Here is a 13,946-nt window from a genome sequence, read left to right as displayed (position 1 = left end):
GAAGACAATAAAAAGTGTTCTTTGGATAACTATTTTGAATATGTCACATCCTGCATTTATTCTTGGCCTGCTCTTTCTTCAAGAGTAAGTTAACATTTTTTGTGATGTAAATATGTAATTGAGCACACCTGGGAGCATAATCATAACTAGGTGGTTCGTACTGATCTTGGTTGTTGTTGAGGTGGATTTTTAATTTCTTATTGGTGCGCACCTAACTATGAATATAACTGGTTGGCATACAACATCAGGGCCAGCATACACAGACTCTGAGATCCACCAGTTGAGTCAGCGAGTCGGCAGTTTAGTCAAGTATAAGCCAAATTCAGTTTAACTAGGCCATGGGCTAATCGTTTCTGATGGACATTAGTGAGCTCCTATGTTGTAACGGCTGAGTGAGTAGGCACTTACAATATACAAGGATTGACACGGGACAGACTGAAGGATTGGTTCTTGGCTTGTAAAGTGTTGTTAGATTATACTAATAATAAAGACATAGGGTTTTAGTAGGTCTTTTTGACTCAAGCAGGGTTCTATCCTGGATAGGACTCGTGGGACTAAGGGCTTTAGGCCTACATTTGTATTATCCTTGAGTTGGTAATGCATGTGGTAAATTACTTGCGATACACGCCCCAAAATCTAACGTTGGCCTTATACCCGTATATCTACTATGCTTCTTGCATCACAATTCCTTTGCCTTTGCTGTTTGCAGGTGAATCTTTTGATTGCTACCAGTGTAGGTGAAGAGGGTCTGGACATTCAGACTTGTTGCCTCGTTGTGCGGTTTGATCTTCCAGAAACTGTTGCCAGTTTTATCCAGTCGAGGGGACGTGCTCGGATGACAAATTCTAAATATGTTGTTCTCCTGGAGAGGTGATTTTTCCATTAAATAGATAGACAATTGGTGTTAATATTATAGGTTTGATTGTACTTTAGTCCTTGATTTTTGCCCTTCTTATTCATTCTGATACATACCAGGGGCAATCATTCTCAAGAAAAGTTGCTTAATGACTATATTGATGGTGAAGGCATTATGAATGGAGAGATAGACTTGAGAACTTCAAATGATGTGTTTGATCACCTCGAGGAGAAAAGTTATCGAGTGGAAAAAACGGGTGCTTCCATTAGCACTGCATGTAGTGTATCTCTACTGCATCGCTACTGCTACAACCTTCCCAAGGACATGTAAGGCCTGCTGTGTACATCAACCTGTTATGATCCCATGCTTTTATTCATTAGTTCTTTGTTGTACTAATATGACTAAACTTCTTGAAGGTTCTTCAATCCTTCCCCAGCATTCATCTACATTGATGACACTGAGGGGATAATCTGCAGAGTAATTCTTCCACCAAATGCTGCTTTTCGTCAAGTGGATGGCCAACCATGCCAATCAAATGACGAGGCTAAGAGGGATGCATGCTTAGAGGCATACGTGAAATTGTATGAATTGGGTGCTTTGACAGATTTTCTTCTGCCTGGTTCAGGTTCAGGAAAGAACAGGGCATCAACAACAAACGGTTCAGCAAGCAACAGTCATGATGGTATGTTCACTCACTTGTTCTTACATTGTCATAATACTGGTGATTCGGCTCAGCTATTGTTTGCATATTTCAGATGAAAGTCTAAGAGAAGAGCTTCATGAGATGTTAATTCCCACAATTCTCAAACCTTCAACATGCAAACTGGACTGTCCATTGAACTTGCATTTCTACTATATTCAATTCTTTCCCATACCAGCAGATAGACATTATCGGATATTTGGTCTTTTTGTGATCAACTCCCTTCCTATGGAAGCTGAAAAGTTGGAGGTTGATTTGCATCTGGCTCGCGGCAGGATTGTGAAAGCAGGAATGAAACATTTAGGGACGATATCATTTGACGAAGAACAGGCACCGTCTTGCTCATTTTTTCATATGTTAACATGTGATCATTTATTGAATGGCGTATAAAATGTTAACATTGTTTTTTCTTGTCAGATGATGCTGGCACGCAATTTCCAAGAAATGTTTCTGAAGGTTCTCCTGGACAGATCTGAGTTCACTGTATCTCATGTTATGTTGTTGGGCAACAGTGAAACGCTACAGTTTAATTCAACCTTTTACCTGCTGCTTCCAATCAAGCAGGAATTGTATGGTGATATATTTATGATTGACTGGCAAACAGTTAAGCGCTGTTTATCATCACCGGTTTTTAAAGATCCAACTGGTGTGTCTGCGCATGGATCATATTTGCCAGATGAGTCTTTAAGGCTTCTTGATAATATGTACAGTAAAACTGATGTCGTTGGCAGTCTAATCTTTGCTCCCCATATTAAGACATTTTTCGTCATTGATGTCATTCTGAATGAACTAAATGCTAGAAGTGAATACGACGGTGCTACTTATGAAGATCATTACAAGGAAAGGTAACAAACTGAAGGATTATTTGCATCCCCCTTCTTTGCTTTCAATTCTCATGCTACCGTCATTGAGCACTCACTAGGTCATGTATAGCTACATAACCAACCTTAAGATTGCGAGCTATCTGTACCATTTATGAATATACAAATTTATGTTTAGTATGATAATTTGTATCTACTTCACCTATGTCTTCTAGGCATAGCCAGTCCCAAGCCCAGGTAAAGGAGGAGGGTTGTGATAGGCTTGGCGAGCCAACGTAAAAACTAGCCAGTCCCATGGGTATGAAACCCATTTGAGCGAGAGTAGTACTAGGATTTCATATCTAAGGGTTGTCCTCGTGAAAGGGTTTCATATCTAAGGGTTGTGATAGGCTTGGCGAGCCAACGTAAAAACTAGCCAGTCCTTTGGGTATGAAACCCATTTGGGCGAGAGTAGTACTAGGATGGGTGACCTCCTGGGAAGTCCTCGTGAAAGGGTTTTATATCTAGCCTACCCCAACTTGTTTGGGACAAAAGGCTTAGTAAGGGAGGAGGAATGTGTATCTACTTCATGTTACGAAAAGTAGGCCATGCAAGTCAAAGATATAATATCATGGGACCACCCCAGTAGAAATCCCCATAAGAAGCTTTAGTTTTGGGAAACATGTTAGCAAATGTGCTGCTTCTGTCCTGGCTTTACAAGTAGTCTATGTGATGGTCGTATGATAGGTCCACTGAACTGATCCTAGTCATCCCTGGTAGCCTTTTCTCGGCAACTAACCAACTTTTTTTATAAGCAGTTTAAAAGAAATGTTGCGATATTTCTGCTTAAGTGCTTTATTGATGTTCTAATGAACTGATGGACTTTTCAAATCAGGTTTGGTATCAAACTATCACATCCCGAGCAGCCACTTCTGCACGCTAAGCAGCTCTGCAATCTGCATAATTTGCTTCATGACCGATTACGGGAGACCACAGGTTACACTTTTTGTCCCTTCAGAACTAGTACCTTTATAAACTGTTTCCTGTTTTGGACTCTTCTTTATCCAAGCATCACTATTTTGCTTAGCATTAAAATACTTCTAAGTGTTCAACTTGCCGTAAAGTGAAGAAATATTTGTGATGGTCGTCTGTAGTTTTTTTAGAGGGCATGCATCTTTTCATTAAGAGGAGAAGCAAAACATAAGTACAATGTTAGGAAATATGCAACTTGTCTTTCCAGATGACCATGGGCCGATCATCTCTGCAGGAGTGTACAATTTTTAACACACGTGTCGATCGTCTCTTAACGCCACTTGCACCCTGTGATGGTAGTGAGCCAATATTGCTCTATGTAAATTCTTGCTGTCAAATTTTCTTGAACCGCTTGTGAATTGCTTTCAACATTCTGGAACTACTTGTGGATGCATTGGACCTAGGGGTGGGCATATTAACCGAGAACCGTTGCACCGAACCGAAAGAACCGGGACCGAAACCGAAAAGTTTGGTTCCTATTTCGGTTATTAAATCTATAGAACCGAAATTTATTCTCTAATTTCGGTTTTAACACTTGGTTAACCGAAAAGACCTAACAACCCGAAACTACAGAGCATGCCTCGCACCTCCGTATTTTTCTGTTGAAGAAATACACCACACACTTCCTGTATTCTGTATCCCCGCTGTCCTAGGCCAGCTGGCCCAGCTAGCCCAACACGGCAGCTCCAAGTCTCTCTATGCCTTTTTCACTTATCTCACTTTAGCCACGTACACGTCTGGTATGGCCCAAAAAGTGTAGCAATCGGCCCATGCAAAAATAGGTTTACTGTAGTACCACATCGGATAGCCACTAAGAAAGGAAGCGTGTGAAAGGCTATAAAAGGTACTAGCTAGCTAGCCATGTTTCATGTGCCTGCTCGTACGGAAACTTGCGGAGTAAGGCCAAGGAAGAAAATGTATCCGTGCGCATGAAGTTCGGATCTGTTCGGTTGGAACCGATGACAGAACCGATTGTTCGGTTCCAAGAAAATTCGGTTACCTAATTCTGCAAGAGCCGATTGGTCTGCAATTTTTAGAAACCGAAAAACTTTGTGACCTGAAAAACCGAACCGATCGGTCCGGTTAGACCGAATGCCCAGGCCTAATTGGACCTAGTTCTTGCTTCTCTGGTTTAAGCTTTTGAGCACTGTTGATTCAATCCATTTATGAATTGTATTCTGAATATACTGCTCTACTATGATTCCTTAAATGTACCCTATCTAGGTATAGTATTTCTGATGGTGTTCCTTTTCTTATTTTGTTATTTGTATTTAGAAGAAGGTCGTGAATTGATGGAGCACTTTGTGGAGTTGCCTCCAGAGCTATGTTCTTTGAAGATAATTGGGTTTTCGAAGGATATGTGTAGCTCCCTGTCTTTGTTACCATCGTTGATGTGTCGGTTGGAGAATTTGCTGGTAGCTATTGAGTTGAAGGATGTCATGTTGTCTTCATTCTCAGAGGCTTCTCAAATTAGTGCCTCTGGTGTAAGTCATGCAATTTTCGCACCCTTCATGCTGAACTTCTAGTTTGAATTACCTATCCATGCTGCAAATGATGTTAATCTATTTCAGATCCTTGAAGCACTTACCACCGAAAGGTGTTTGGAGAGGATTTCTTTGGAGCGCTTTGAAGTCTTAGGTGATGCTTTTTTGAAGTATGTAGTTGGACGTCACAACTTTCTTACATATGAAGGACTTGATGAAGGGCAATTGACCAGCAGACGTTCTGCTATAGTGAATAATTCACATTTATATGAGTTATCAATCAAAAGAAATTTGCAGGTTAGATATTGTTTTCAGTGAACCCAATATCTGTTTCCCTTCCAAGTTTTGTGTGACCTATGGGTTGTGTTATCTTTGTTTCAAATGTAGACCAAGTTCAGTAGGCTCATCTTCTGCCCATGTTATGCCTTGATTTGTCTGATCATGACCAGAACATGTAGGGAAGAGCTAGATCAGGGTCGTCAAGAGAGACCATGGACAAAGAGAAGAGATAATCATTTTTATTTGTTGTCAATTGATTGCACCCTATGAGTTTATATAGCACCCTACTCAATCTCTTCAGATTCTTGACTGGATACAACTCCTTGGATAACCCCTATCGCCAGGGTTTCTGACCTAGTACATCTCATTTAAATAAAAAGGGGTTAATCTCAACTGGATTAGTGTCTAACCAGACCTAGGACACCAGCTCGGCTTGACTAGCTGAGTCTAATACAACTTAAAACGGAGTCATGCAGGATTAGCTCTGCCTCTTGAGGGCCGGTCCTGGGGCGACAGAACTGGTCGCATGTGGCTCCCATGTGGGTTCACCATTGGTACCCTATGCCCAACACAACAGCTTTTTAAGGTTAAAATTGGAGAGGGTTTTCCCGCATCTGGATCGATTTCACAGCCTTCAGTTTTTTTTTTCAAAATGTTTCAAAAGGCGCTAATGCATAACAAATCAGCTTAGAAAGGGAAAATAAAGTGACAAACATAATTGTCAGAATGTGTCCAGCTTCTGCGGAGCCAACCATTCAAGCGATGAAATTAAAATCCAAAACTACAACAACCAAGGACTGAAGCTGGTCCAACCAGTGTACAGACAAAGGGCATTCACCCTGGAGATCACATCACCATCTTGCTAGACAAATCCTGCAAGGAGATGACACATGTATGATGATGTTGCGGGATCTAACCATTGATTGGCAGATTGAGAGTCTGCTTCCGGATAGTAGGTACCACTGCACAAGACCGCCGTACCCTCGTCGGATCCAATCAGTGAAGGCCTGGTCTCAAACATGAAGACAGTGAAGAAGACCGCTGTTGCCAGATCCAACCATTGAAGGCCCGATCAAGGGTTTCTACCCCGTAAAGGATGAACCATTGCTCTAAGCTGCCGTCTATGACAGCTGATAAAGTGTAACTACAATCATCACAAGAAAAGCAAGATTAGTTCACAATCTGCCAGAGAAGGCCTTTTCTAGATGGACTCGCCATGTGACTATCAGAATTGAACTTAAAGCTGCATGTTTCTGTCAATGTTGCGAACGATAGCCAGGCATATACTCATTAGCGTAACTGAACGATAGCCTACTTTGGAATAGTTACTGATAGTGACATTATAGCCTTTATGAGCTCTGTATTATCTTGGCCTGACCATAATTATCTACAGCTAATAAAGTGAACTACAATCACCACAAGAAAAGCAAGATTAAGCCGCAATCTGCCAGAAAAGGCCTTTCCTGGATGGACTCACCATGTGACTATAGGAACTGAACTTAAAGCCACACTTTTTTGTCAACATTGCACATGATAGCCATATACTCGTTATCCTCCTTACTTAGGAATAATTGCTGATTGTGACATTATAACTTTGATGAGCTCTGTATTATCTTGGACTGACCATAATTATCTACGACGGTAGTCAAACATTCTGTTTATCCTTATGATCTAATTTAAGTACATCCTCTTATTTAAAACATGGTTTGCTGCCTTGTAACATTTTAATAGAGGTCCATGATCCTTGTTTCTGTTGCAAAAAAAAAATCATTACACAAGATAATGAGTTATTTTCCCTGTCAAATACCTGCCATGAATTCTGTAGCGTAACTGAACATCTTTTTTTTTGCATGTCTGTGTAAACTTAGGTGTACATACGGGATCAACACTTTGAACCGACACAGTTCATTGCACTGGGAAGGCCTTGTAAAGTTGTTTGCAATGCTGACACAGAAGTGAATATACACACAGATAGTCGAGAAAACTGTAACTTGAGGTGTACAAAGTCGCATCATTGGTTGCATAGGAAGACTATAGCGGATGCTGTTGAATCGCTTGTCGGAGCATTTCTTGTTGAAGGTGGATTCAAAGCTGCATTTGCATTCCTTCACTGGGTGGGAATAGATGTTGATTTTAAAGATTCATCCCTATATAGAGTATTAGATGCAAGCTCCATCAATTTATCTCTCACGAACCACACCGACGTCGGTGAGCTTGAGGAATTAATCGGTTACAATTTCAAACACAAGGGTCTAATTCTCGAAGCATTTGTGCATCCTTCATTCAATAAACATTCTGGAGGATGCTACCAGGTCAGAGCTTCTTTTTTCTTGCATTGTCATTGGTGAACTGATGTAGTAATCAATGATTTACTCGGCTGACTATGTTCTTTTCGTATTTGATCAGAAATTGGAGTTCCTTGGAGATGCTGTTTTGGAATATTTGATAACCTCGTACCTCTACTCAGCTTATCCTGATCTAAAGCCTGGTCAAATAACCGATTTAAAATCGTTAGCTGTCAGTAATAATTCGCTTGCATATGTGGCAGTCCAGAAAGGTATCCATAAGTATCTTATAAAGGATTCAAATTATCTTTCGTCAGCAGTGAATAAGTTTGAGAATTATATTAGACTTCCCAATTCAGAGAAAGACTTGGTAGAAGAACCAGCATGCCCAAAGGTATTGTTATATCCTTGTAACTGCTACGCCTCTTTAGATAACCCATTTTTAGCGTGCACAATTACTGCTAAAATATAGTGATTATTAAAGTTTTCGATATAAGATGGGATAGTAGGGGTCAGCCGACTTAAAACACAAAACAAGTATTATCATTATCAATAATTGTATAGGAATCATACATTTTTTAGTACTATGGTTATATGATTTTCTTGAGTAACTAGTTGTTGCATTTGATAGGAATCATACATTTTTTTGTACTATGGTTATATGATTTTCTTGAGTAACTAGTTGCTGCATTTGATGTATTTGATTTCTGTTTGACTTGTAGGATTTCTTTAGCAATCACATACTTTATATGGCATAACATTTTTATGGCAAACACTTATATCCTTTTACTGTAATCTTGCTTGCAGGTTCTTGGTGATATTGTCGAATCTTGTGTTGCTGCAGTTCTTTTAGATTCAGGATTCAACCTGAACTACGTTTGGACGCTAGTGCTTATGCTTCTAAAGCCAGTGTTGAGCTTCTCTGACATGCACATGAATCCCATGAGAGAAATTCGGGAACTTTGTCAATCTCATGAACTTGAGTTAGGCCTTCCCGAACCTATGAAAGCCGATGGAGAGTACCACGTCAAAGTGGAAGTTAACATAAACAGCCAGGTGATAAGTTCTGCCGCTGCAAACCGGAATTCAAAAGTTGCTAGGAAGTTTGCTGCACAAGAAACACTTTCTAAACTGAAGGTATATTTTGGTTACTTGGCCTTCTATTTTTGGACTTGCCACAGAATTGTGACGTTTGAGCCATTCCAGTTGGGTGCACAAAAAGCAATTTCTAAACTGAAGATCTGCCTTTGGTGCCTTTGACTTTTGTTTTGCAATTACCATGAAATACGATAATCTCAATGGTTTCATTTGTTTTTTATAAACTGTCAACATGCATTATGGTATTTGGTTTAAATATTCTGGTCCATCATGGGATGATACCATGATTTTGATGGGATGACACTTCCCATGTATGTAATTAGCATTGTGCTTACGAGGGATGAGGTGGCAATGGACCAACACATTCCATTCCTAAATTCAAACCAAACAAGTGCGCCTCATTCATTTTCCGGTTCCTTGAACTAAACACTTTATATGTTCATGACCGCAGATAAATTGCACACCTAATAACCAAACTATGCTGCACATATCTACCACGATCGCCGCAACGCATCGAAGCTTGCCGCCATATCGAGAACTGCATTTTTCATCCCCAAATTATGTGCTTGAAAGACAAATACATCAAATGCCAATCCTTTTTTTTTCCTTTTTGTGTCTGGGTATCACCATGACAACCTCACGACATTGACAAGGTAGAAGAGGCTGGTGCTGGTGATCAGGAACAACGATGGTGTGATTAGGGTTAGGCGGGAAATGAAGCTCTATACCATGTAGGAATTAGAGGAAATAATTATGTGTGTGGATTACAATCCCAACCAGACTTTAATATGTATACAACCAGCCAGTGGTGGTGCCAGGACTACAAACATGTGATGTCAAACATATTTCTCTCTGAATCTTATATTATTTCTTGTATTTGCACATGTAATTTGTATGTAAAGGTTTTGCTCAAAACCTGTGTAGTCAATTGACTATGCAGTCATAACATGGCCTGGCCACTGCAACCAGTCTCTTTTTAGTTCGTCTTGAACATGCATTTCAGACTTTTCCTTGAACATGCATCAAAATGTTTGCCATTGTTTGTTAGAAGAACCCTGGAAAAGGTCTGGAAGTAAAAAACCAACAAAGGGTGGATACAATTGGACTTTTATAGACTGGAATCAGAATACTTTTAATATCACGAACTAGTGCCTTGTCATTCCCCCCCCCCCCCCCCCCCCCCCCCCCCCCACACACACACACACACACTTATGGTCATTATGTGATTCATGTCTTGTGAAAATGGTTATTATATACTCCCTCCGTCCCATAATGTAAGACGTTTTTTGACACTACACTAGTGTCGAAAAATGTCCCATATTACAGGACGGGAGGGAGTATAATTTAACCATGTAAGTTCACTTGCTATGTTACATGTTTTTTTCTGACCAATTGAATATTTATTTTGGTTATTATTTCTATGGTGGTGTCAGGCAAATTACTGTAACATGATAATTTTCAGTATTGTTGAATGATTCTGTTACTTAAAAGGCTAAAGCGAACTTACTGCTTTTGTGAATCCTTGTGCACTCATGCAGAATTATGGATACACACATAAAAACAAGTCACTGGAAGAGATTTTGCGAGATGCTAGGAAGAAAGAACCAGAACTACTAGGTTATAATGAAGAACCAATCAAAGTCGAGGCTGACATATCTGCAGAAACAAATAATCTGAAGATAGGTAAAGAAAGGGATGCAAACATCTCTTTCCAAAATACAGCAATTTCTATTCGTGGGACTCTTAGAACCTCTAGCCAAAGAACAGCAGGGAATACCATGTTTTCCAAGGATGATGTCAGTATTGAAAGGAATAATCAGCTCAAGGTTGCAAAGCAGAATGCCTGTCTGCCGAAGGGAACAACTCAGAAAAATATTAGAAAGGAGTATCATGGTAATGCTAAATCTAATACATTTTTTATGCACCGTAATGCTCTCCATTAGAAAGTTGAAAAAAAATATGCACACTGTCGACTTTGACCTCACATACCTGGTGGCACTGTGAACAGCACTTAAATTTTGGATTAATTAGCCATTTGTTTTGTCTTTTAACCATGATGTATATATTCTTATGAAGATACGAAATGTCTGTGGTACTTCTCAAGCACCAAGTTTGCAGTATTTGTGGTTTAAATTTGGTGTTGAAACATTCTACATGGAAAGAAGCAATTACACATTTCATCTGACTGTTTATTGTGCATTCAACTTGATTGTGTCAAAACAACTTCATCTATTGAGTGGGAGATAACAAATAGACCCAGATATATCGAGTTAATGTTTTAAGGCGATTGAGTTTGCTAAATTTGCAGGATATACAACTATGTTTTATTATTCACACTTCAAATTTCGTTCTAATTTTAAAGGAAGCGCCTTAACGCTTTTAATCACCTTTGCAGGTGATATGGTAAATAAAACAGCAAAGTCTTTCCTTTTTGAAGTATGTGCCGTAAGTTATTGGATACCCCCTGAATTTGAATTGTGCAAAGAAGAAGGGCCAAGCCACCTCCGAAGGTAAGCTTGCTTGAAGGAGAACATACATCAAGTTGCCTGCATTACAAATTACAATGAATTATAGTCTCCTTGTACGGTTCCTTTTCTTACAGAGTTTGTGGTTTCTTCAGTGTAGAAAATAAAAAATATGTTTCTTATCCATCATAATATATGTCCATTTCTAAGTTCCTTATTTTTGGTGTTTATCCTGGTAAGGAGAGTGGCATGTCAATTCTAGGTTAAATAGTGCTCTAAAAAGGAGGATTAAGCAGAATCTAAGCACAGACACTATTCTTAACCTCAAGCTTTGCATAAACGGTAGTTTCGGGTAGCTTAAGCTGGCAAGGACCGTCATTATTAAGCAGTTGCTTTAACAGTTTGAGAGCAGTGTACTTTTTTATGGAAAGGTCTCAAGAATATTTGTCAATATCTAACTTGTTTAGGAAAATTGCCAGCAAGTCTGGAAAGGTGTTATCTACTTTGTAGTGGTATTCTGGTATTTGTCATACAAGTTCACTGTGGTGTACTGCTTCAGAGCCAAGCATTTGCTACTAGTCAAATACTATGATTTCAGTGGGTATGATATAAAAAAAAGCAAGTTCAGACTATAGTGAACACATAAATTTAAAATCTTAAGACATGTTTCACTGTCATTTTATTTGGTTACGTGATAATGCTTCTTCGTGATATGCATTATATCCAATTCAGGCGTGAATATAAAATGCAACGTAAGTATATGAGGTGATAAATGTGTTGCTGTCTAGTCACATAGTGTGTTGTATTTGTTACAAAATGTTGTGGATACCAATTATTTTACTATCAAGGTGTGTACATGCTCCGCTAACTTCATGCGTGAAATGACACAGATTCACGTACAAGGTTACAGTTCAGATCAGGGGACCCTCGGAGACACTCTTGGAGTGCTACAGCGATGCTCAACTACAGAAGAAGGCCGCACAAGAGCATGCCGCGCAGGGGGCTCTGTGGTATCTCAGGCAACATGGGTACCTACCCAAAGATGAAGTTCGTGTGTAGAAACATCTCTGGATTCCATGGCCCCCGTTACCAGAGTAGTACAATACAACCATTTACTTATGTTGTGGTGTTACGATAGGATGTGTTGATAAATGTACAGCCCATGTATGGCGTATGGGTGATAGGACTTTATAGTTATTCGGTTCATTCATGCTCTGCCGATTTGTAAGATGACAATAAGGCCCTGTTTGGTTCAGCTTTTATCGATGGATTCCGCTACCGCGCAGCAGAATCTGAACCAAAGGACGAACCCGGTAGAATCTGATTCCAGAAATCCGCTGTCAAAATCTGAACCAAAAGTGAAAGCAGCCCAGGACGTGTTTTCCAAAATCTGATTCCGCTGCGGGCCAAAATCTGAAAAAGCTGTATCAGATGGTTTGTCAAATGACCTACATCTTTTTCACATCAGATTTTTCACAACTATTTTTTCACAACAGATTTTTCACATTTACTTTTAGAAATCTACAGCCGAACCAAACAGGGCCTAAAGCTAGCGACAAGGCAGAAGCCAAATCAAACCGCAACAATGAATAAACAACCAGCAGTGACAAGACGTTGGTGTCCAAGCTAAGCATGTGCATTTTCATGAACTGATTAAAATGCTACTTTGAGCAATCCTTTTTAAACCATTTCATTTTTTGCCATTATACGAGTTCTTTGTATTGTTTTTGCAAATCCTTTTGGAGAAATATACGCACTTAACAACCCTGAGCCGGTTTCAAAACTCAGGGCTACCTATTTATGTTCTATTTTTGCTACCATCATGCCCACATGGACAAAAAATAGCAAAGTCAGCATTACAGAAAAACCAAAATATCATAATTTACGTGCTTTTTCAAAAAAATATAAAATAAATAATGGATAACAGAAATGTCTGAAATGGTGTGGGAAATAATTAACCATGTAAGAAAGAAATTGTAGAAAATGAAAGCTGACAAAATTCAAATAAAATTCAAGAATACAGTAGTTAAGCTTATCAAGCTAAATTTATCTTCAGGAAGTCTTAATATTTTTTTTGAGCGCTGAAAGGTATGGCATCTGGCAAGTCGTGAACAAAACTTGATGTCGCCTCGAAATGCCCTTGGAGCGAGCTAACATTTTTTTGAGAGAACATCAACACATTATTAATCAAGCAACGTATACAAAGAGTCTTTCAGATACAATCAAGAGTAGAACGGAAAACACACAGACCACTAGAGTTCATATAAGACTTAGCAAGAACATGAGCTAAAACATTAAAGGAAAACACTATCCTTCAGCCGACTTATGCACGTGGAGCGTCCGCCGCCTGCAGTGGCGGAGCTTTGTGGAGAGCAACATGGGCCATTGCCCCCAGCCCATAAGAAAGTTAGCAAATATCATCTAGTATTCAGCCCATATGTCCAATTAAAATCAGACTAAAAGCATGTTTCTTGCCCCTCCACAAATTCAGCCCAAGCTCCGCCACTGCCCGCCTGCGTAGCCGTCAGATCGATTTTGATTAAGCGCTCATGCTGGCCACCAGTCTCGTGCAGCCAATTTTTTTTGCAACAAGTGTATTGTTTCAGAAGGTTTTTGCAACAGAGGTCTTGTTTCAGAAGAAAAAAAACGATTCAATGGTGAAGTTTTTTTTCCAGGCTCTAGTTTTTGAAAGTTTAACAGAGGTCTTGTTTCAAAAAGAAAAAAATGGTTTGATGGTGAAGATTTTTTTTCTTCTGCAACATGGCTCTTATTTTAGAAGCATATCCCAGGTTGCAGAAAGCGTCGGAGGAGCGCCTGGTGTTAGAGCATACAAGGCCAAGCATTGCAACACGATGACTATTTCAGAAACATAGCGCTAGTTGCAGAAATCGACAGAGGAGTGCCTGGTGTGAGAGCTCATTTGCCGTCGTGCTAGAGTAGAGGCAGC

At 39.6% G+C, this 13,946-nt stretch overlaps 1 protein-coding gene across 2 annotated transcripts; it reads left to right on the top strand.

Moving 5' to 3' along the window:
- Positions 1 to 652: 652 nt before the first annotated feature.
- LOC125538984 (endoribonuclease Dicer homolog 4-like) lies at positions 653 to 12,287 on the top strand. 2 transcript variants are annotated; one of them, XM_048702320.1, is made up of 14 exons: positions 653 to 870; positions 976 to 1,182; positions 1,273 to 1,538; positions 1,612 to 1,886; positions 1,974 to 2,401; positions 3,252 to 3,352; positions 4,667 to 4,872; positions 4,960 to 5,169; positions 7,020 to 7,463; positions 7,558 to 7,830; positions 8,244 to 8,573; positions 10,073 to 10,427; positions 10,930 to 11,044; positions 11,890 to 12,287. In XM_048702320.1, exons 1-14 carry the CDS (start codon positions 668 to 670, stop codon positions 12,056 to 12,058), a joined length of 3,582 nt encoding a protein of 1,193 aa, XP_048558277.1. In that variant the 5' UTR covers positions 653 to 667; the 3' UTR covers positions 12,059 to 12,287. The 2 variants fall into 2 exon arrangements, with proteins under 2 accessions (XP_048558277.1, XP_048558276.1); XM_048702319.1 differs by having other exon boundaries at positions 4,664 to 4,872.
- Positions 12,288 to 13,946: the final 1,659 nt, after the last annotated feature.

Source organism: Triticum urartu, chromosome 2 (assembly GCF_003073215.2).
Source record: "Triticum urartu cultivar G1812 chromosome 2, Tu2.1, whole genome shotgun sequence".
Taxonomy (NCBI): domain Eukaryota; kingdom Viridiplantae; phylum Streptophyta; class Magnoliopsida; order Poales; family Poaceae; genus Triticum; species Triticum urartu.
Note: the sequence above shows the minus strand (reverse complement) of the source record. Positions and strands in the feature narration are given on the sequence as shown.